Source organism: Megalops cyprinoides, chromosome 23, assembly GCF_013368585.1.
Source record: "Megalops cyprinoides isolate fMegCyp1 chromosome 23, fMegCyp1.pri, whole genome shotgun sequence".
NCBI classification, from domain to species: Eukaryota; Metazoa; Chordata; class Actinopteri; order Elopiformes; family Megalopidae; genus Megalops; species Megalops cyprinoides.
This window is the reverse complement of record NC_050605.1, coordinates 757367-779996: the sequence shown is the minus strand read 5'-3', so window position 1 is coordinate 779996 and position 22630 is coordinate 757367. Positions and strand designations below refer to the sequence as shown.

At 42.5% G+C, this 22630-nt stretch overlaps 1 protein-coding gene across 2 annotated transcripts in view; it reads right to left on the bottom strand.

Annotated features, from left to right (window-relative positions):
• The window catches only part of slc38a4 (solute carrier family 38 member 4), a 34261-nt gene that overhangs the window by 5709 nt on the left and 5922 nt on the right, over nt 1-22630 (bottom strand). The window contains exons 1-15 of one of the 2 annotated variants that reach the window (XM_036517623.1): nt 13768-13836; nt 11391-11584; nt 11054-11147; nt 10627-10742; nt 9682-9755; nt 9190-9282; nt 8316-8397; nt 7894-7976; nt 7743-7801; nt 7283-7546; nt 7005-7084; nt 6754-6854; nt 6199-6323; nt 274-418; nt 74-168 (exon numbers count right to left, since the gene is read on the bottom strand). In XM_036517623.1, coding sequence (XP_036373516.1) covers nt 74-168; nt 274-418; nt 6199-6323; nt 6754-6854; nt 7005-7084; nt 7283-7546; nt 7743-7801; nt 7894-7976; nt 8316-8397; nt 9190-9282; nt 9682-9755; nt 10627-10742; nt 11054-11147; nt 11391-11503 — 1524 coding nt within the window. In that variant the 5' untranslated portion in view covers nt 11504-11584; nt 13768-13836. Of the gene's footprint in view, nt 1-73; nt 169-273; nt 419-6198; nt 6324-6753; nt 6855-7004; nt 7085-7282; nt 7547-7742; nt 7802-7893; nt 7977-8315; nt 8398-9189; nt 9283-9681; nt 9756-10626; nt 10743-11053; nt 11148-11390; nt 11585-13767; nt 13837-22630 lie in introns of those variants that run through there. The other variant, XM_036517624.1, reaches the window with a different exon arrangement.

Sequence of the window (22630 nt, the reverse complement as noted above, 5' to 3'; positions counted from 1 at the left end):
CAGGACCTTTAACATCTCTTCCAAGGCAAGGGATACAGAGCTGCCCGCATCCTTGTTGATTATGAACACTTACGGAGATTTTTGGGGGTGAACGCATAGGACCAGGGCTGAGCCGCAGGTAGAAGGCTGCCGGCAGGATGAAGATCAGCATGGTGGCAGCAGACGACCCTGGGAGAAGAAGTTGAGACTTCAGGGTCCTGTCATCATAAACACCCATCACACCTGATACAACAACAAACATTAAGAACAATACTGCTCTAAGAGGAACCTCACCAATGAAACCAAAGATATCGCGAATGGTTGGGACGAATATCACCAGCAGGTTGTTAAAGACGAGGATAGCAGCAGCAAGGAGGAAGTGCCGAATCCAGCTGAATTCTTGGTTACTGAACACTAGAGTCATGATGGAGGATCGAATCTGAAACATAGTACAAACAAAGTACATTTTCTTTAGTTTTACCCTGGACCTAGCAATACTTTACATAGTTCAAAGGTTGCCTGCAACAGCAGCCACAGATACAGACACAGGCGTGACTCTCACACTTTCAGCCTCAACTGTGTACTTTCACACTCCATTACATCTCAGATTTGTTCACAGATTTTTTGTTATGAGTAGAACTGTACCAGCAAGCAAGATAACTGGCTTAAAATGGAATCTGTTAGTCAGTGCATTACTGACTTTAGTTCACTATCTACCTTGTGCATTAGCTAAGGTGTAAACTGGCTTTAAGCAGCTAGCTAGTGACTCAGCTGAGATTACTTGCTGAAAAAGAACTAGATAGATGGGTAACAAGGTAATGACCTAGGTAGTCTGCAAGTTGTCTAACTACTAAATCTGCTAGTTAGCTAGCCAACAAGCTACTTGGCTCAAAATAATCTCACCTGTGGACCTATCAACGAAAAGCATGAGACCATCTCGAATTGCAAATCTCACTCCAGCTGACCAAAGTTTGCAGCCCTGGTGACTAATAGCTACTATGATAGGCTTTTTCAAGCCACCTTTAGGTCTGTCCTCAAACTTCCCTTCTAGTTGTAATTGTTTAATTGTACATGTGTACCATGTGTTAACAAGCTTCACCTCTGCCAATTAGCAATCAGCTGGTGATTCAATACTGGTGTTTAACTGGAGTGAGGCATGCAGGATTGTTTCAGTGTGTTTTCAGAGTAATTATTTGTTTTTGGATACATTTCTCCTGTTTGTGGGTTTTTTTGTGGGGTGCATGTGCAGCACCTTTACATACTCATCATATGTGTGGCAGCATATACAGAAAACTTGATGGGATGGATGACTTCTGAGGTGGTATCTGTTCTTACTTTGTTTTACGTGTCCGTGATTCACACCACAGGGCATTCAAATGAATTTAAGTTAACACTGCAGTTTTACTCTAATACTCCTCCTTCATCCTGATCTGTAAAGGCCAGGGGCATCTATAATTACCCTCTCTACTGACTGAGATATGAGGTTACCGATGTTAATCTGTGTGATATTTCTTAATAATGAGAATTACTTTTAGTAACTATAATAGCTAATATAGATAATAATATAACTATAATCTCTCCCCCCCCCCACATGCGCACAATGGCCAAGTATAATGCTTTTCAAACTGGCATAGCTTCTGCATTTTGATCCTTTGGCTAAATGAATTATAGTACTTCTCCACACTGTAAAAACGGGTTACAAAGCAGCCCTTCTAATTAAGCAGCCAGTGTTGTGTGTCTGTGTCAGTTTGGGGGTAATTTATCAGCATCCGCTTTCATTACACTCGTTATTACTTCCTAAATGAAGTGAAACCCACCAGGGGTGTAGTGGGCGTTGGATGCGGGGGAACACCGTTCCCCCATTTCTTCGAGCATGATTTTATTTTTATTTAATTTTTTTATTTTGTTACAATTTTAATATTAAAATGGCATTATTGCCAATGGTAACAAGTGCACACAACAAGCAAACCTCTCCAATAATGTCTTCTTTGTCATAAAAAAGCCCAATTCCCCCCCCCCCCCCCAAAAAAAGATGTTACAGGATGATCATCATCATCACGCTGTGACACTCTACTAGCCCACATATGCGTAAAAAAATTCGAAAGCTAACAACAATAGGCAATTGCTGCAGCTCGTCCTTGCTCCTCGTTAACCCAAAAGTGTGGTTAAAATGGCAAGTCGCGAGAAAAATATAGATTTTTATTTTCGTAAAGATAATGTCAATGACAACGAAGCCGGAAAAAGAAAAACAGCATCAGTTCTTCAGCCATCTGAGCAAACAACTCGGAGCTACTCCGGCCTGTAATTATACATACTTGACTGTATGTGTTTGGTGTGAATTAGTTCGCGGATCCTGTGCATCTGCTATTGTTATGAATTGGCATGATTTGTGTGTGGTTATGAATGAAGCAATGCCGCACACATTATAAATGTTGTTGATAATGTTCGTTTTTGTAATACAGTAGCTAAAGTAAGCATAAGTAGTTTCTGTATCTGGCGATTATTTTAAGTCTACTTGTGTGTGTGTGTGTGTGTGTGGCATTCTTTGTGATGATGTCATTAATTTAGCGTTCCCCCACTAAAAAAATCCCTACTACACCACTGAAACCCTCGCACCAGCCTCTCCTGTACAGCCCCACTCTCTCTGTCCATCTATGGTGAAACTCACTAGGGGCGCGTTCTACCACTGTAACATGAGTGACTAACACAGTGGTTCTCAACCGGTGTGTTGCGGCACACTGATGTGCCGTGAGGCAAAGTGAAGTGTGCTGTGGAATTCTGAGGAACCTGATGCGTTTTTTATATAGGTGTGTGTGTGTCTGTCTGTGTGCACTAAAAGGTTGACATTTTATATTGTGCTATTAACCCTTTCGCACGTACCTTATTTTTATGCTATGTAGTGCGTGTCACATTACATGGTTCATTATGTTTTCATTACCGTAATTAAGCTCCTCATAGTTTTCAGGTAGCATTTGCTTTATTTTTAACGTTAAATCGCTGTTTCCTCAAAGCTAAAAATTGCTAGAATTTTTCCAATCTAATCGCACTGGTTTTATCATACGTGCTAAACGGCAAATCACACCAATGTGACTGTACGTCGAAAGGGTTAATGGAGTAATGTTTTAATTTTTTTAATGTTATTTTAGTATGTTGCTGTTCATGATGCCACACTATGTCGGACAAGTTCTTGCACCGATGCACTTTTAATAAATTATACGATTGGCTGTCTGATTTAACTGTCTGTTTGATAATTATTTGACAGTCTGCTGTAGTGCAATAGGGGTCAAATCTCCCTAATGACATTATAGCCTATCATAATGTGTGTGACATTCTTCATAATCGATAACCAACTTTAAGTTGGTGTGCCTTGACATTCTGGTTTGATCTTTGATGTGCCTTAACACTTGTTCCACACTGTTTAATTAAATAATACTTCCAAAATAATCCAGAAAATTCCAACTCCAGCCCTTAAATTTAGGAGGGAGGGGGCACACAATATATAACAGCTCTGTAAGGGAAAGCCCTTCAGACTGTATTTTTACTGCCTGATTCTGCACTGGCCATGTTACTGCACCTATAGATCCATCAGTAGCCACACTGAATACAGAGACACTATTCATCGATTCCTTTCTTATTACCTTGTGCAACTGAGGTGACATTACACAGGTGTAAAAGGTTTTCACCAGAATAACACCTTTTTACTGAAGAAGGCAGTATGCTGAAACATTTGAATCTTTGGCATTATTTCACACAATGTTAGTTAGGAGGATTGTGCCAACCTGATCCAGTCATAAGCCAAAATAAAGGAAGACACCAGTAAATCTCTCCCCTTTCCATTTTGAGCTCATGGCCTATAGTAATTGAAGCCCCGAACAGCCTCCTATACTCCTGCACTGACACATAACTTACCTTCTACTGACTGCACACAAAACAGGGCACCTACCTACCATGTTGTCCACAATGAACTCACAGAGTGCAACTAGACGCTGCCAAAGATTACACAAAGAGAGTCGGCTCTGTAAATTAGGTGAAAGTTGAAAGTGTGAAGCACATGAGCCGTACTGTTCATTGAGCAGCTACACAGAATGCTAGTGTGTGGAGACCTGATTGGTTAAAGATTACCACTGTCTGAACAGGCTAAGATGGGCGACAGTGTAACAGGGTTACATCAGCCAACAGGAGGGACTGGTCTAAGACCTTCAATGTACTCTACTGGAATCCTGCTCTTCCAACCAATGTTTATGTGCAAAGACAGGTTTACTGCAACAGAGCTGCAGACTATTGAGTACACTACTGATGTCTATGGCATTATTATGTTGGTTAACTGGCAGGTTGGTTTGGTTTCCAGCCAGAAAACTAAATTTACTGACATGAATATTACCCTCATTCAGGGTCGCAACAAGCTTTTCTGTACAATGTCCATTTGCTTGACAGACGTCTAGAACAACAATCATAAACCACAATTTCATCCACAACTTATTAAAGTATCATTAAATATTTACTGACACCATTTATTTAAAATACCTAACTCCAATGATGGATAATGGTGGTGCTGCTAGGGGTTTTGACTTGCTGCCGCCTTGCTCTTCAATGCAATGTTTATTGACCTGTGTTTATCGTCTCCTATATTGTTACCGTGTTGTCAGCTTTAATGCTGTTTTTCTGTCAGTGAGCATAAAGCATAAATAAAATAAAGTACACCACACTTATTCTCCGCCGTCAATAAATAACTCATGCTTAAAGGACTGTGTTCTGCTGGAGAGAGGCAACTGCAATTCCCCATCTATGACTGTCTCCACACAGCTCTCACATGCTGTGGGCCTGCTAAGCTCATGCACATGGGTACTACCGCAGAATACATGACCAGGAAAGCTCCTTACTGGGCCAAACCCACGAGAAGCCTTTGCAGCCCCTCCACTCTGCACAAATGTCTCACCTCGGCTCCACATTCTACTGCCTCCTGCAGCCCAGCCGGGCGACAAAGAAATGGTCCCAGGCAGCACTGGAGCCCAAGGAGGCAAAAATGTGTGATATTTGCTGTGACCCTGGAACTATTTGGCCTGAAAGGTGCCACCAAAGTGATATGTGCGCTGGTTGAGCTGCAGTCTCCCTGGGCTGAATATCCATGCTCTGTTTAGTTTACTGATGCTTTCATGATGAATAAGATCTCCATCTGAGAAGGAATCATGCCTGTGATTCAGGTTATTTTCTGCTTAATTGTGTATTATGTTGTAGAAATACAGTACATTTACATTACAGTACATTACATTTTATGATTCAACCATAACAACATTTTAAATATAAGAACTATAAAAATCTTTTTAAGTTTTATTTTAACATTTTTAGGGTAAAGCTTTAACTTTTGGTTCTGCTAATTTATTTTAAACAAAAGACAAAGCCTGCTAAAGAATTAAATGTGCTCTACTTTTCAAGGCCTTCGGTATGTTTGAAATTATACAAAAAAATGCCATTCTCAGTTCTTCCTCACAGGACTTCCTGGATGCTGTTGCTATTAAGAGAGCTGATATAATGCGACGTTGAATAAAATCTTTCACTTGATTTCTCCCCATCTCCTCCTCAGAGTCTGCAGCATTCTGCAGCTTACTGTTGAACTAGTCCATCCAGAAGTCCACTAGTCCAATAGTCCTTACACACTTAAGCAAACACTAAGGAAGAAAACCAACATCTCTGCTCTCATTTCCTGTTTCTCTCATTGCTGTGACAGCCAAACATTGGTGCTCCCACAACATCACAGTGCTCTCCACTGCCAGTCACTTTCTGCCCCCTGCTGGACACTGGGCAGCATATTCACTCCAAAACTCATTTAGTACCCTTTTGTGTTAAATAAACAATAAAACTCTTGACTCTTGACTCTCTCTCTTGAAATAAACCTACCAAACACCCCCAAAGGACCACTGCCATCAACCCCTGCCTTTTCCTGGGCAATACTGACTCTGCAAAGTGCCAGTAGTGGACAAGAGACAGTGGACATTAGGAGCAACTACACAGGGAAACAATGTATGTATTTCAGACAGACTATCCCACACAGTGAGTTAAAGAGAGGTGTTTTGTGTGTGTATTACAGAAATGTAGTCTGTGTGTATGTGATTGCATGAACATGAGGGTGTGTGTGTGTGTGTGTGTGTGTGTGTGTGTGTGAGAGAGAGAGTCTGAGTGTGTGAGTGTAGGTGTGTATGTGTCTGTGTGTGGGGTACTCACAGGGAAGAGCACGATTGGGACTGTGAGTGTGACAGCTGTTAGCACCGCCAGGCGCACCAGGAGCAGCAGTGTGTCAAATTTATACACCTTGGTGAAGGTGTGCAGAAGCTCTGCTTCCACATTTTCTGTGGAGAGATACACATTTCATCAATGCAATGACAGGACTGCAACCATATTTATCTTCAGACATGCTTGGTGATTTTGAAAGAACAGAAAAAGCAAGCTATGACTATGATCACAGCAGAGCTGCTGAAGTCTTGACATGACTCTATGGTAAGGAATAAGTCTCGTAACAGAAAGGTTGCTGGTTTGATTCCCCGCTGGGGCACTGCTGTCATACCCTTGGGCAAGCTACTTAAACCACAATTGCCTCTATAAATATCCAGCTGAATAAGTGGATAAAGGAGTAACCAATGTAAGTCGTGCTGGATAAGAATGTCTGCTAAATGACAGAAATGTAATGTAAAGACAGTCTCATCACAGATGATGAGGTCTGCATGGTCTGAGGGTTTTACCATAGGTGAGGTAACTGACAGCATGGTCTGGGGGTCTTACCATAGAAGGTGAGGTATCCAAACAAGGCTGACAGCATGTACATTATCAGCATGGCAAGGACTGACAGGTTGGAGACGTTCTGCATCTTCCGCCGAGAGCGACTGTGGAGTGACAGATACAGTCAGACACAGATGTGGTCAGAGGAATGGCATTCAAGTCACTGATATGCGATCAGAGACACAGCATGCATGGTCAGAGACATAGCATGGCCTTATCTACTGGCTACCATGGTCATTGAATGAGGCTCTTACTCTTTCAGCTCGCTGTAGATGGGCAGGACCTCTGGATGGCACACGAAGGCAAATGCCAGAATGGGGACAGTGTACGCTGTCTGGATGGACAGACAGACAGAAACTCAAATGCCAGAATGGGGACAGTGTACACAGTCCACATGGAGAGACAGACAGAAACTCAAATGCCAGAACAGGGACAGTGTACACCATCTGGACAGACAGGCAGATTCCAGCAGTTTGTTTAGAGGCATGGGGAAAGGGGCTCTCCTCCATCCCAGGCCTCGCTGTCCTCGTACCTGTGAGTTGAACACAAAGTATTTGGGCCGGCACATGTCCTCGTCATCATGGTTATGAGGATCAGGATCGTTATGGATGCCTACGACCGGCACAGTAGCTGGCAGGTCCAGGTGGGTGCCTGTTTCCGCGTGAGAGAAGCCCATCACCCATGTGCTGTTCTGGAGTGCGAGCGGTGAGAGATGGGAGCCATTCAGTGTGAGGTTGGAGGAGTGGTGGTAGAAAAAGGGAAGCGGGCATGGCAGCTGCGTCTTCTTATAGATCAACTGCAACACAGAACATACAGACAGTCTGCTTTACACTATTACACCAGTCAACTCCATTACAACCTGACCTGATCCAGGAACAGCTATTCCAGCTCCAGGCTCTTGCGGAAAATAAGGAACTTTTACCCTCAAACCAGTTTTCTTCTGCAGAGCAATGAACATTAAGCTGCACTGATTACAAGCAGGCAGGACTTACCACTCCCAGGAAGAAGACCATGCAGGACAAGGAGAAACCACTGGTGTAGCCGAGATAACCTGGAAGAAGAGACTCAGCATTAGATATAACGAGGACAGACACCCTCCCATCAGACCAGATAAACGGGTCAGCCATTTTATGTGAGCCTTACCAAGGTTTTTTAAGAGAGACAGTGGCAGGATGATGCAAATGGAAACCAGCACCACCAGGTAGTTTCCATTCAGGTACCACTCACTGACAGAGACAAGGAGGAGGGATTAAGGAGCGAGGAATGTCACAGAACTGACACTACTCATTAGCCTGAGTAGGGAAAAGGGTTTTTCTATGGAGCTCACAGAACTGGCACTACTCAGTAGTCTGAGTGGGAAAAGGGCTTCCCAATAAAACTCACAGAACTGGCATAGTCAATGTTATCAGTGGATAAAGGATTTGCTGCATATCAAACAGCACTGGAATGATAAGGGCAACAGTCATTCTGTAGGTCTTCAATCACTGAGTCTATGGTGGGCAAACCAGCACCGCAGTGTACTGCTGCTCCAACAAAGCTTCAGGAGGAGAAGGGTTGAAACTTACCCAGAGATCTCTTCCAGGCCCAGAAATGCTCGAATGACTTCGGGCAGCTCGTACTTCACAATGAAGAGGTAGCTGGACATGGCTATGAGGAAGCACAGGCTATAACATTGCGGTATGGTACTGCAAACATGACCCATTCCCTGTGATATAATGGTACTAATGACATCATTGAATCTGTAAACATACCGTAAACATACTCCCTGTGATGTTACGGTACTGTGGCCATCACAGACTCTGTAAACATGACCCACTCCCCATGGTGTTATGGTACTGAGGTAATCACAGACTCTGATCTGTTCCCTATCATCTTAATGAACTCCATGTTGTAGCATGCATGTCATGTTACATCATGTACATATCATCAGCTAAATTAACTCACAGGAGAACATTCTGCTTCTGAAAGACTTTTACTAACCTTGTCCCAAATATTAATGCCTTCGTTGCCGCTCCTAAGAAAATTCAACAACTGAAAATACTCTTGACCAAACAGCAGTATCTTCATAGTTGGCAGGTCTTACAATAAACTGATGGAGTTATCTTCATAAATTTGTGTGGTATAAAATGTTATCAGTGTGCTACTTCATTAATTATAAAGAGATATAAGAGCTATACAGCAACTGACTTTTGAGGGGCAATGGGGTATTAATCATATTTTACTGCTGTTTCAAAATAGCCAGAGAAGGAAAAACGCTTACCTTAACTAACACAAAAAGACAAGATAAACTGCATACCGCTTACCACTGATGAGCACTCCGACCTGAACATGAATGAGGCTTTGCAGCCATCACGATGACACTGTAAAGGCTACAAAAGCCCACTAAAAGCAAAACATATGTAATTATTTTTCTAGAAACAATATAATATTGACCATTACCTCCAATATTCTGCAGCGTTATGGACCCAAATGCAGCAATTTTTCCAGGCCACCCAAAAGCTCTCTCTCCCAGCTTCTCGTATATCAGTGACCCTGCAGAAGCAAGTACAGTTACACTGTGTTGAAGGAGAAGCACAATGCTTTCTGTGTGAATGTGCACTCACCTTGCCAAACACATCATTACCCTTTATTTCTCCAAAACTATGTACTGTATTATAATATTTATATTGAATCTACAGTTCCTTACACATACACATGTATATACAGTACATATACGTGTGTGTGTGTGTGTGTGAGATTGAAAGATACAGATGGAGGAATGTGCTGAAATCCATATCTTTTAATGAATTTGTAGTGCCTTAGTTAAATTAGCTTTGAATGCGTGAGAAGGGTCATGTAAAACTTCATTGATAGGGGCAGATCACCACTCAGCTGATGACATGAACATGCTTTTGTAGTCATTTAAACGGCCTCAAGGTCTCACAAACTTACCGCCCTCCTTAGCAGTCACTAGCAGCAGATGCACAGAATACAGGGACAATATTGCCACACCCAGGAGAAGGAGCCTACAATACAGAAGGAAAGCATGGTACTGCTGTGAGGGGGCTGCACTTGGATTTAAGATGTTGTAAATGCAATTGACAAGATGTGAGGTTCTCCAGCAATGGTTTTGTAAATGCCCAGATAAAATGCGCAAAGAGACATGCTACACAAGCAGATTTCTAAGCAACTTGGAAATGGATAACTTTAAAAGCTTTCATGAAAAGTAGCCAAATGTAGACTGGTTAGAGGACTTCTGGGAATCAGGCAGACTGGTCTGGGTACTGAGAATCACACAGTGATGTCACGTGACAGTCACAGTGTAACATTTCAAGAAGGGAAAGTCCTTAACAAGATACAGTATGATGTAGGATGGAGCCAACAGGATGCTTAGGTCAGGCTTCCTTGCTGGTGACACTGAAAGAATGCTGCTAGGTTTGTAGGGGGTCACTGCACTTTTTAATTTTGAAGCTGTGTGTTCACGGTGTTTAATCTTCCTCCAGTGTGCTGTCTGTGGCCATGTGAACGAGGTGCTGCTAACACAATGTAATATCACAGGGCATGGCCATGTCCTTTAAAACCCCTGCTTTACTGCATCCCCACTGTGCTCAAACCAAAGACATATGACAGAACGTTCCAGAAGGTCAAGCTGAGAGAAATAGAGCATGGGCCAGGGAGAGGTCAGGACTACCACCCCCCCACAGTGCAGATCTCTGGTCTGTCCCCTGAGAACTGTACCCAAGAACTGTACCTGAGTAGTGTACCTGAGCACTACACTTGACTACTATACCTGAATAGTGTACCTGAGTACCCTTCCCTTACACTCACACTAACAATGCTAGTGTTGGCCCTATACTCACACTAACAGAGCCATGCCAGTGTTGGAACTATACTCACACGAACAGCAGGATGCCAGTGTTGGCCATGGCGTAGGACAGTCCCAGAATGCCACTGCCCATGATGGCATTGCTCAGGTTGAATACGGACATCCCAAAGGAGGTGTGTCCCGGGTGCTGTCACAGGGAGACACACGGACGTTTTTACACAAAGAGCTTTTACACACACACACACACACACACACACAAAATAGGCAAAAAACGCATAAAGCACACACATACACACACATGCCCACTAATACATACAGTCTATGAGAAATATAAAAACTTGACATCTAAACACACACTCAGATGCACATGCACACACACTGACACATATCCAAACATGCATGCACACACACTGACACTGACACACACACACACACACACACACACACACACACACACGCTTGAACACACAGACATATGCATGTGACTAAAACCCTTACATATTCTTCATGGTATTCTTCATACTTCTTTTTCTTCAGAATTCCATTTGTGAGAAACTTCTGACTCTCAGCATCATCTTCATCACAGTATTGACTGAAACAACAGTAGGATGGAGGATGAACCCTGACTCTTTCCCCCACAAATCACAGGCAGGGTTACAGTGCTTAGCCCCAACAAAAACAGAAGGCCCAAAACTATACATGTTTAAACAGGAACAGGGAGTTTGGATGTGTGTGTGTGTGTATGTGTGTGTGTGATTTTACACAGTAAAAGAAGGTTACAGTTTCATTGGCATGTCCTGCCCATGGGTGGCAGAGCAGGTGTGACAGCACTGACCTGTTGATGGTGGCCTTCTCGGAGTCGATGGGCTCGGTGAGCTGATCGTCCAGGCTGTCTGTGCTGTCATCATCCGCCTGGGTGTTGACCTTCTGAAGCTCCATGCGATCCATGAGTGTGTGTGTGCGTGTGGGACTGGGTGATCGAGCTCTGTCTCTGTCACTGTCACTGAGCTGGGCTAAGGGAGGCTCGGCCTGTAAACAGAGGACAGTACAGTACAGTGTGATACTCAGGGCGGACTCACTCCAGAAACACACCTCCCTGGCCATGGGTTTTCAAAGACCCTTTTGCTCATCCTACTTCTGTCTCTGGCATTCATTCCAAATGCTGCCTACACTTGACACACTACTGAGGTTTCCTGACAGATAATATACAAGGACAAATGACACATCTTACATGTTACATTTCATCCATTCATTGATTTTTCTTTTGTGCTAGGGTGCAACAGCAGGAATTAAACCTCCTATTTTAATTCATCAAGCTACCCCGGTTCCATACCCAGAATGCATATCTGTGTTATGTACTTATCACAAAAAATACATTCTACTACTACTGCTTGTTGGCTCTGTGTTTGAAAGGTAACTTTTTCCACTGAGAGCTGGAACCAGGCTGGCTCATTATACCCCTTTCCCACTGCAGACCTGGAACCAGCCAAGCTCATCATACCCTTTTCCATCTACAGAGCTGGAACCAGATTGGCTCATTATACCCCTTTCCTACTGTAGAGCTGGGACCAGGTTTATACCAGTTAATAGCCACAGCATGATATGCTCTTCCCCTGCATTACCCACAACCAAAGCTGTAGCACATGCTGTCACTCTGAATACTAATCTGCCTATAATGTTTACAGTTCTATCTGTGGGTATAATGAGCCAGCCTAGTTCCAGACCTACAGTGGGAAAGGGATCTATTGAGCCAGCCTGGTTCTAGCTCTTCAGTGAGAAAGGGGTATTGGCTGAATAATGAAAGCTATATCATTAGCCTCACACAGTAGGCTTCCCATTGCTGTCAGGAGAAATGAAATGTTTTCATTTTTAACAATTACACACCAGTCCAACAGATGGTGACATTATGCTGTTCAGTTAAGAACATAAGACCTTTTTATCTATGGGATACTTTAAAACAGCTCACTGTATGCACTGTAAGAACATCTCCTCCATGCAGTAGGAAATTCATGCACCAACAACCCCACTGCCATTCTGACCACAGCACAGAAGACACCATCACAACTGCTTGCAGGCTCTCTCTGACAGGTCACACTCCTCTGGTAAAGAGTAAATCATTGCTACACAGTTCTTGGATATTTGCCCACTTCATGTCTGCACATGTTTGTGACCCACAGTCAATAATTTCCGAGCCTACCCAACAGCAAGTCCATGCCAACACCAGAGTGAATTTCGGAAGGGGCCTCCCTGATGAAATCACAGCTCAACCTGCAGAATAACCTTACCCCCCGCATCCCACACCATGTGTGCTACACAGAGGACACATCGGCACTGTCTGTACTATACAGGAGACACATCGGCACTGTCTGTGCTATACAGGAGACACATAGGCACTGTCTGTGCTACACAGGAGACACATCGGCACTGTCTGTACTATACAGGAGACACATCGGCACTGTCTGTGCTATACAGGAGACACATCAGCACTGTCTGTGCTATACAGAGGACACATCAGCACTGTCCATACTACACAGAGGACACATCAGCACTGTCTGTGCTACACAGAGGACATATCAGCACTGTCCGTACTACACAGAGAACACATTGGCACTGTCCGCGCTACACAGAGAAAAAAGATACAAAGAAAAAAGAACAAAGAACAAATAAACAGCTCTACAAAGTAATTAATAATCTAAAGCAAAATGAACAAAATCACAACTGAATGGGTTGATAGATCAAGTTTCCACAAACTGAAATCTAAGGTTAAAAATGTTTACAGTTCACATGCTTCCATGATCTATATTGTACTGATCTATATTGTAAAAAGTTGTCAGATTTGGATTAGCTGTAGCAAATTCAGAATATGAATAACATCCAGGTGGACACAAAACACTGTACTTCCAAAAGGCACAAACAGTAGATCTGTTTTTTTGGAGACATAACTAAAGCGATGAAATACAGTGATTAAGAATCAGCTGTGAAATTCAGCTATCAAGCTGGCAAATTTTACAGCACTGTATTCATACTTTTCATAGGTCAACACATCCACAGCTCATAGGAAGCTTAATGCATTGCAAAGAGAGAACACACACAATTTAAAGTACCCCCAGCTCTTTGTCTTAACCTCAACTCTTCCACAAATCCCCCTGGAGCTGCTGCACATGGCAATGCACCCATGAGCAAAGGCATTCTGTGAGATAAAATGACTTTACCTTATGCTACACTCTGGGACAGCTGACACTCAGACAGAAATGGAAGCGTCTGACAACTGGCTCTTTTCCTCTGACACTCTGACAGGTAAGGGGGGTGGATTTAAGGATAAGGGGGGAGGGCCCCTCCCAGCCAATCACAGAGGCCGGCTGCCGCCTACATCTCCTCTTCCGTCACAGAGACAGGGAGTGTGACGCTTTCTCAAACTCTGGCAGCAGTGCACCCAGCATTGCATCACATTCTGTTTGCTCTGTGCTGGTCTGGGGTTCAGAGAAGCAATGCCCTACATGCCTTGCCATTGGCCAGCCCATCCCAGGTGACTCCACATTGCCCCCTTTAGCAATCCCACGTACACCGCGTACTGCCAGGGAAATGTAACCAGAGGCTGTGACGGCAATGGCCAATCAGCTCACTGGACAGCGCCTTGCCTGCATCCTATGGGTGCGATGGTCAGAGGCCTACTGAAACACGCAGGGTCAAGGCTCTTCAGGAGCCAGATCTCCAGCCAGCAGCCATGGTGTTGTGAGTTAAAACAGCCACAAACCTTCAAACTTCAAAAATAACTCCACTCAATCTGCTTAAAAAGCGTACAGCCAAAACCAATTTGTCAGTGCTGAAACTTCTCCTTAAAAGAGGTTTGGATTCAAAGGCTCAATTTCAAAAGAGACAACCAATGAGAGACAAGGCAAAAACTGACTGTGACTGGACTGAATGAGTCCTGACAAAGTTCCTCAACAATCTCTTGGTCACTGCAAAACACTGAGCAGCTGCACAAGAGAAGTTTTTTTCCTCATGTGCAAAAACACAACTACTTCCATAGTACTTCCATAATGTGTCATACGCTTTGTTTATGATATCACACAGAAAAAATACCATATTTCACATAAAAGGCCAGATTCAATGTAACTGCAAATCAGTAATGAATTTCATCAGCTTCAAAATGCAGAAAACACAGAAACTATAATGTAGGAAAATATAACATTTGCTTGAATTTGTAACTCAAAATAAGGACAAGATGCTTGAGATTGTTCCAGCATCTAATGGCATCACTAAAATCACCCACCAGGTCCAAGTCTGTTATTGGCATTCACTGGTCACTTGGTTCAATGGAAAACTGACTGCACTAGAGACTAGTGTCATGTTCATGATGTCATCCAAAGGAGCAGAAGACTGTGTTAGTATCAGCATGAGGAAGTCACACGCATAAAGCTGTCACTTAAACACTGTCACTGACACACCAAGTTGCCCGAACACAGGACTTAGATAGGGAGTAGGCATCACCATTGGAGCTGAAACGGTTTGTTGGTGCTAGAAGTCTCTGACAGACACCTGTGTGAGATAATGTCCCGGAATGCAGAACATCCCCAGCTCTTTCCCACAGAGGTGAGGCATTCCACACACTCCTGCTCACACACCCGATTCCCGGAGTTCCCCAGGGCCCCGAGTTCTGCTGGGTGCACGTGTTGTGGCCCGTGTTTTGACAGCACCGATGTGGATGGCCCGACTGCAGCTGGGGTGAGTATAGCAGGTAAATGAGTTGAGTGCATTCCTTTCTGTCTATGCACCTAATCGCACCCTGAGCCCACTGACAACTTGTGCCCTGCTGCCAGCGTTCATTTATGGAAGCTCTTGAACAAGCAAATATTTCTATGAGGTGGCACTTGTGTGCTCAGTCTGGACATGCACCCCAGCCAGAGCCAGTACTGATCATGAGTCTAGACTGCAGACTAAACAGAAGCCATAGGAAATCTATGTCACAGTAACTACTGACCATCAACAGTTCTTGAGAAATATACAAGATGAATGCAATCAGCAGAATGTCACTCTGGTAGCAAATTCCACTCTAGGAACAGGGCCACAGGGACTTCCCATCATTCCTGCAACCCTCCCAATACACTGAGTAGCAGAAATAGTGTTTTGAGTAGCAGTGTTTCTGCTACTCAGTGTGGAATTCATCAAAATATGGAATACAACCATTTAGTCTTGTTTGACAACTAAACTCCTTATGTTATTACAGGTGGTGTTTAGCACCACTTGTGGAATGTTTCATAAAAACACTGAATTAACACTGGTTAATGCTGAAACTAACCCAGCATCAATTTGCTCAATGATAATCCCAACCCCCACCACTATGTTAAAATAATATGCAAGTCATGATCAAAATGAGGAGACGGAAAATATTTCCAAGACGGCAAATATTTTCATGGCTTGGCTAAATAACACAGTATTAAATAATAAGTAAAGAATGTTATGCAATACACTAAATGTCCAAGTTCTTAAAAATGACACATTATGTCACTTTCTAACAGTCACAATCTGTTCCTTCTCTTGTGGTAAAAGCTACTGTAAATCTGGACTGCTACCAAAGGGCTGGCGTTATGCTTTAAAACAGGATGTGAGAACTGGAGTTTCTGTTGCTGTGCATTTCAAACTCTGGTCTTGGTTTCAGGACTAGTCCAATCATTCACTCCATTTGGAATTTTTTAGTCAAATACACATGTTTACAGTACTAATTTCACTAATTAGTTTTTTAATTTGTTCACACACATTTCTTGAAACATCATCTCATGTTCTCTAAAACAAGTTTTGCTTTTAACTCAGCAGTGTATTAATTCAGAAAAATCTCACAAATCCTGTGCAAAATGAGACACTGGCTTCCACATTAACATCCTCCAAAACCAAATATTTGCATCAAATCATACACACATATTGTCATATTAACAGCTCTCACTGACCAATTTCACACTGTAATGAAAAATAGAAAGCACTGCCATTGGGGTTTATGCGTTTATGGCCTGATCATACTTTACTCATAATTTTATTACATTTTGAATTCCAAGATCAGGCTGTCAGGCTGTGTTCAATGTTAGAGATTCTAAAATAATGTATACTGAGGAACATTTCATTGCCCACTGCGATTCGTTTTTGAATGTCTCTCAGTCTAATCACATTGTTTGTCAATACCATGACTGCTATTGTATGTGAAGAGACTGCCAGCAGCACAGAGTTCTGTCAACTCAGTACACTATTACAAATATGTTAACATAAGGGTCAACCATTTCTGACTTTACACATATGTAAACTATCTATCTATGCTTCCTTTCATTGTTTCACTTTTTGTATTCACTTACATGCTGGATTGCATACTATATAACACTGCAAATAAGAGTACAATAGACAGCACAGCAGAGAACTGACTAATGTTCCATTACCTATCCTTATTTCTATATGTGTAACTATAAAGTCTACAGTGAAATGACTCAAACTGGGCTGCCCCTGCTCATGCTCCTCCCTCATCCTCAACCCATGGGTGATGAAATGATCAACCTGTGTTGCACAAATGCCATTGGAAAAGTTTTACTGTCTTTTTAGGCTAGGTTCACACTGTCAGTCCAAATTCGATTTTTTGCATATCTGATCAGAATCTGATCTTCCTGATTGACTGTCTGCATTATGTATTGCGAGTGATCAGATCTGATCTGTGTGCCCAGGTGGCAATCCTCATTTTTGGTCTTATCCACACCTTGCTTATTTACAACATGGCAATGCGGAGCCGTGGCGCAAGTTTTATAAAAATAATGACACAGCCTCAGAGACGGAGGAGCTCTAACTACGACCTACAACCGCTCATCAACAGCTCCCTCCGCCACCAAACTAGCATGTTTCCTGTACGTGTGATGTACACGTGGACTTTACATGGCATCAAAAGTCACAGATGTAAAAAAAAACAAAAAAAAACACCTGAAATCCAATCAGAGCAGTCAGACCTAAACGGATTTGCAAAAATGCGATTTGAATAGGATTTCAAACCACATATGAATGTGGTTTGAAACGGATTTGTAAAAATCAGATTTCATGATTTTTGGCTGTTCAGACTTGTTACATATGCTCTGATTCCAATCAAATATGCACATAAATCGGATTTGGACTGACAGTGTGAACATACGCAATAGTTGAACTCTTCCTCTTCTCCCTCTTCCTCTCCCTTTCTCTGCCCTATTTGGTTACGTTGTTCTTCAACAATGAAGAGTTCACCTGTGACTTCTTTTTATTCAAGCTAAGACAGATGATAGAACAATTAACAATTTCAGTCTGAAATGTAAATGAGGGCAATTGGTAATTGGTTTAGTATTTGCAGTCACATGAACACAGATTTTATCATGAAAACTGCTGTAAGTTACAGCTATGTGCGAAGTGTTTTGCAAAAGAGTGAATTGGAATTACAGTTTTAGTGAACACCAGTAAAATGTTTTGCAGAATGGTTTAAGATTTTGATACATGAATTTGAACTACTGATTGTAGTGTGTACTTTCAGTTACAGAGAGAAAAGAACTGAGGAAAACTGTAAGATGGACAATTGGTCTAAATACAAATCGGCAAACATACCCACTTCCTGAAACAAAGGGCTACATAACAACATAAATTAAAAAAAAAGTGCAGATAATGGTATACAAACCCAAAACTACATGAAATCTGACTGACAGAATGCACCAGGTCAGGACGTATTTGTCAGCTAGCAAAAAGGGTCTTACATCAGCCTGCATTCCTGACAAGAACAAACCTAAAAATAAGCCCTCCTGACCATCACTACTCTCCTGCCATAAGCCTTCCAACCAGTCACAGTGCTCTACAGCACTGCCATTCATGTGTGTCAAACTCCTGTTGCATCTGTCCTTTTTAATCAAAAGGAACTGTTCTGACCCTGCCATCAACAAATAAGGTGTGTGTGCGTGTGCGTGCCTGGAACGGTCAGTATAACAATATGGAACAAAGGTTAAGGAATGTGGCTCTTGACTGGTGCAATGGGCAGCACACTTAACCTATCTGTCTCATGAATCCAGCTGCTGTTCTGTGAGTGAGGAGCTTCAGTTTTCAAACTAATGCAGTTGCACAAATACTGCACACAGATATACGGAATCAGTTGTAGACACCACAAATCTAGTGTTCGAGTTGATTTTTCTCTCAACCCACGTCTGATCCTGATCAGCAGGACAGCACTGAGCCCACTGTACTTGCACAGAAAATCACACAACGGCTAGCACTTCCTCTTAACAAGGTTCTTCCTCTGAGACAGGAGCTAACACTACTCTGGGAAACTTGATACACGTGGACAGGGTGAATATGTGACTACCAGAGATGGTCCTGTTTTACCATACGCAGTTTGGATGACAGTTCAGCAGTGTGGGGGTGGGAATCTCCTTGGAAAAGCAGGAAACCAAAGGGTGGGGAGTCACGGTGACTGTATGTGAGCTGGCCAGTCCAGATCTCCCTTGGTCCCTTGCTCTCCCGCTCTTGTCAGCAGGTATCGACCTGTGGATTGTTGTTCTAACTCTTGGCTGCCAGAAGTGGGGCAGAGTTACTCAGAACCATATCTGACAGGACACTGAAGGAAAATAAGCCTTTGACCTTGACTATGAATGTGCTTCACCAGAGATAGTGTGTGTGTGTGTGTGTGTAAGGTGAGATGGTGATTGCTGGGGCTGCCTAGCTTGTAATTAGGGGGCTACACTAGCCTGATGTATGTGCAGCACTGTGTGACGTGTAGGGCTGTCCCCTAATAGGCGACCAAACCGTTAGTCGATGATAAGAGTCTTAGTCGACCAAGTTTTCATTGGTCAGTTAGTCACAGAAAAAAAAAAACCCATAAAACTCCATTCCGGAGCTGTGCCTTGTCGTCAAAAAGTTATTAGACTATGACGTGTTATGTTATACTGTGTTGAAATAAATTAACAAAATGTTAAGTCTCCTTGATGGTTGTTCCGACACATTCGGAATCATTACCGCTTTTGCTGTTAGCATTGTCATTAACAGGCAGCTCGCTTTGTGCGTGCACTTGTAACATTTATATTTTAAAGGCTCATTATTACGGTTTTGTATTTCTCTGTAACATAGCACAGTGTTAACAATGTTACTTATAACATTCTTCCTCAGCCCTAGAACTCAAACCATTTTCTGATGCCAAAAATATATATATTTAAATAATTAAATTAATGTCATAAACATGCGACGACCATTCGACTAATGGCCTGAACTAACAACTACTAGTCGACTAGGAAAATCTTTGGTCAGAGGCAGCCCTAGTGACGTGACAGGGGCCCTGAGCAATTGATCCAGCAGCCTAAATGAAGCCTGCATCAAACATGAGAGACCAATTCATGCCTAAATGTCTAATACATGTCTGTTCATACTGCTTGCGCTAGGTTGCAAATACAATACCAAACATTTAGAGAATTTGGCTAAAACATCCTACTGAACACCAAAAAATCTCCCTGAAGCAGTGTTTGAATTTTTCTGCAAAGTTCCAGGCTTTATGGAGAAGAGTGCATGTGGAATAAAAATGTGTATATGATTAGCGCAACTGACTCTCCCTGTTAGGCAAGTATCTCAGGTCAGAACACCCGCAGCAAGGAGTGTCTCGCTGTGCCAAAGGAATCTGCTGTTGCATGAAGAGGCCACCCACTGCAAGCAACAGGTTTCTGCATGTAAGAATGCTGGCTCTAAGGCCCCCTTCCAACTGATCTTCACTTTTAAAAAAGACTCAACTTTTTTTAAAAAAAAGCTCCACAGCCAATATTCTGTGAAACTGCATACAAGCTGCAGTGACACATTCCATGGTTTCACCCCAAAACAAATGTGACAAAGTAAAACATGACATCTGACCAGCCCGAGAGAGAGGCACTGCTGTGTCCTCATAAATGCTGACCTTTCACCTTCTGATTGACAATTCTAGGGTTTGCTAGAGTGGACACACTAGACCCAATGAGACTGGCTAACACTCTACCTACCTAATTATACCCCCCAGATCCATGCTGCAATACAAAGTGAAATATAGCTGCAAGCAGCAATACAGGGGCCAAGCACAATGAGGGCCCGTTTTGCAATAAGGCAGACACTGAAACCATTAAGTGTGCTGGACTTGGCATGAATGAGGGAATCCGAAGAAGAAAGAATTATGATAGGCCATGCAATTCAAAAGATATGTTAAAATATAAGTATAATACAAATTATATGAAATATGTTTTATAGCACCACCTAGTGGTCAAACGTCACTAAAACACTTGGGCACCCTCAGGGAATAGTCACAAACAGAGGCACCCAATTTGGTGTCAGTACACAAAAGCACTGCTTAGATATGGCCTCACTACCTGTTTGGCGTCTTCGCTGTTGACTTTATTAGCGCATTACTAGCGAATGCTTTCCATAAACAAAAAATCATGGATAACTTTTGTGTGGTACGGTCTCAATATGCTCTGACTCAATTAATATTTAAGAACATTGGAGAAAATTTGTGGGAGGAGTAGTGAAAAGACTGTTTTCATTAAAATTCAAAATGGCGGACAACCAAATATGGTGGAAATGAAAATTTTACATCTGTTAAACTTGACATGGCCCAAGGAATCAAAAGAAAAAAAATCATAATTCTAAGCTAAAGACATCAATAGTTATGAGCAGAAATTCAATTTGAATTAGTTATAGCGCCATCTAGTGGTGAAATGACACAAAACTTCTTGGACACTCTCAGGACTGCGTAGGAAGTCCATATACCAAGTTTGGTGTGAAGACACAAAAGCATTGCCGAGATATGACCTAACTTCCTGTTTGGTGTCTTCGATGTCAAACTCATTTGCATGTTATTGGCAAACGCTTTGGAATATCTAAAATATTCTGATAATATTTGTGAGCCATGGTCTGAAGATGATATGTACCAAATTTGGTAAAGATTGGACAAAATTTGTAGGAGGACTAGCGAAAAATTTTTTTGTAAAAATTCAAAATTGCAGAAAATCCAATATGGTCGGACTTTGACGGCAATGGGTGCGTTGGACTCGGCTTGACTTAAGGAATCTAGGAAAAATTTTGAAAAAAATCCAACAAGGTCAGGAGTTTTGGCCAAAAATGTCAGCTGAACTAATGGTGGCACTAGAGGGCTTGATTGACTGACCCCAAAATTGGTGAGTGGACAGCTGGGACTGTCCTCTGTGAGTATGCCAAATTTCATAAAAAGTGTATGAACGGATCTATGGGCTGCCATAGACTCCCATGGCAGATGTATAATAATAGTAAGAAAACTAACAAATATAGCTGCAAGCAGCAATGAAGGGGCCAAGCACCTCAGGGCCACCAGGTAGACAACTAGTGAGAACAACCCCTGACCAAGACACCAATCCATCACACGCTGAACAGACACATTGACACCCACTCTTACACTCACACCTATGGGCAATATAGCATGTCCAGTTGACATTACCTGAATGTGTTTGGACTGTGGTAGAAAAACCAGAATACCTAGAGGAAAGCCACATGAACACAAGGACAAGGTACAAACTGAATGCAGATGCACCCTGAACTTGAAACCTCCATAATGTTAGGCAGTACTGCTACGCATTTGCACCACCGCACTGCCCCCCACTACATACTGTATATGTCAAGCTTAAACATAAGCAGTGCCATAAAATGCAGTGTGCCTTCTTGGGACGTTGCAATGAGAAGTGCCAACGCTGTTGGAGGAGTGCAATTTTTGGGTATTTGAAAAAATCCAAAATCATGGGAAAAATGGTAGAGAACATACCATATTAGCTGAATATAATAAAATGTCCCTGATTAGAAAAGGACCCCACCTTTTTTGGCAAAAGACTTTCTGAAGATCAAATCTTATTTATTCAAAGAAATCATTTCATCTGATACCACCAGGCTTCTAAATAGCTTCATACCCCAGGCTGTGAAGAGCATGAACACTCTCGCTCCCCCCCCCCCCCCCCCCCCAATCCCCCACTGAACCATTAATCTCCCCATAGGATCAGACAGACACTATTCTGCACTAGTGCAATCCATTACATGCTGCACCTGGCACTTTTTGTACAGACA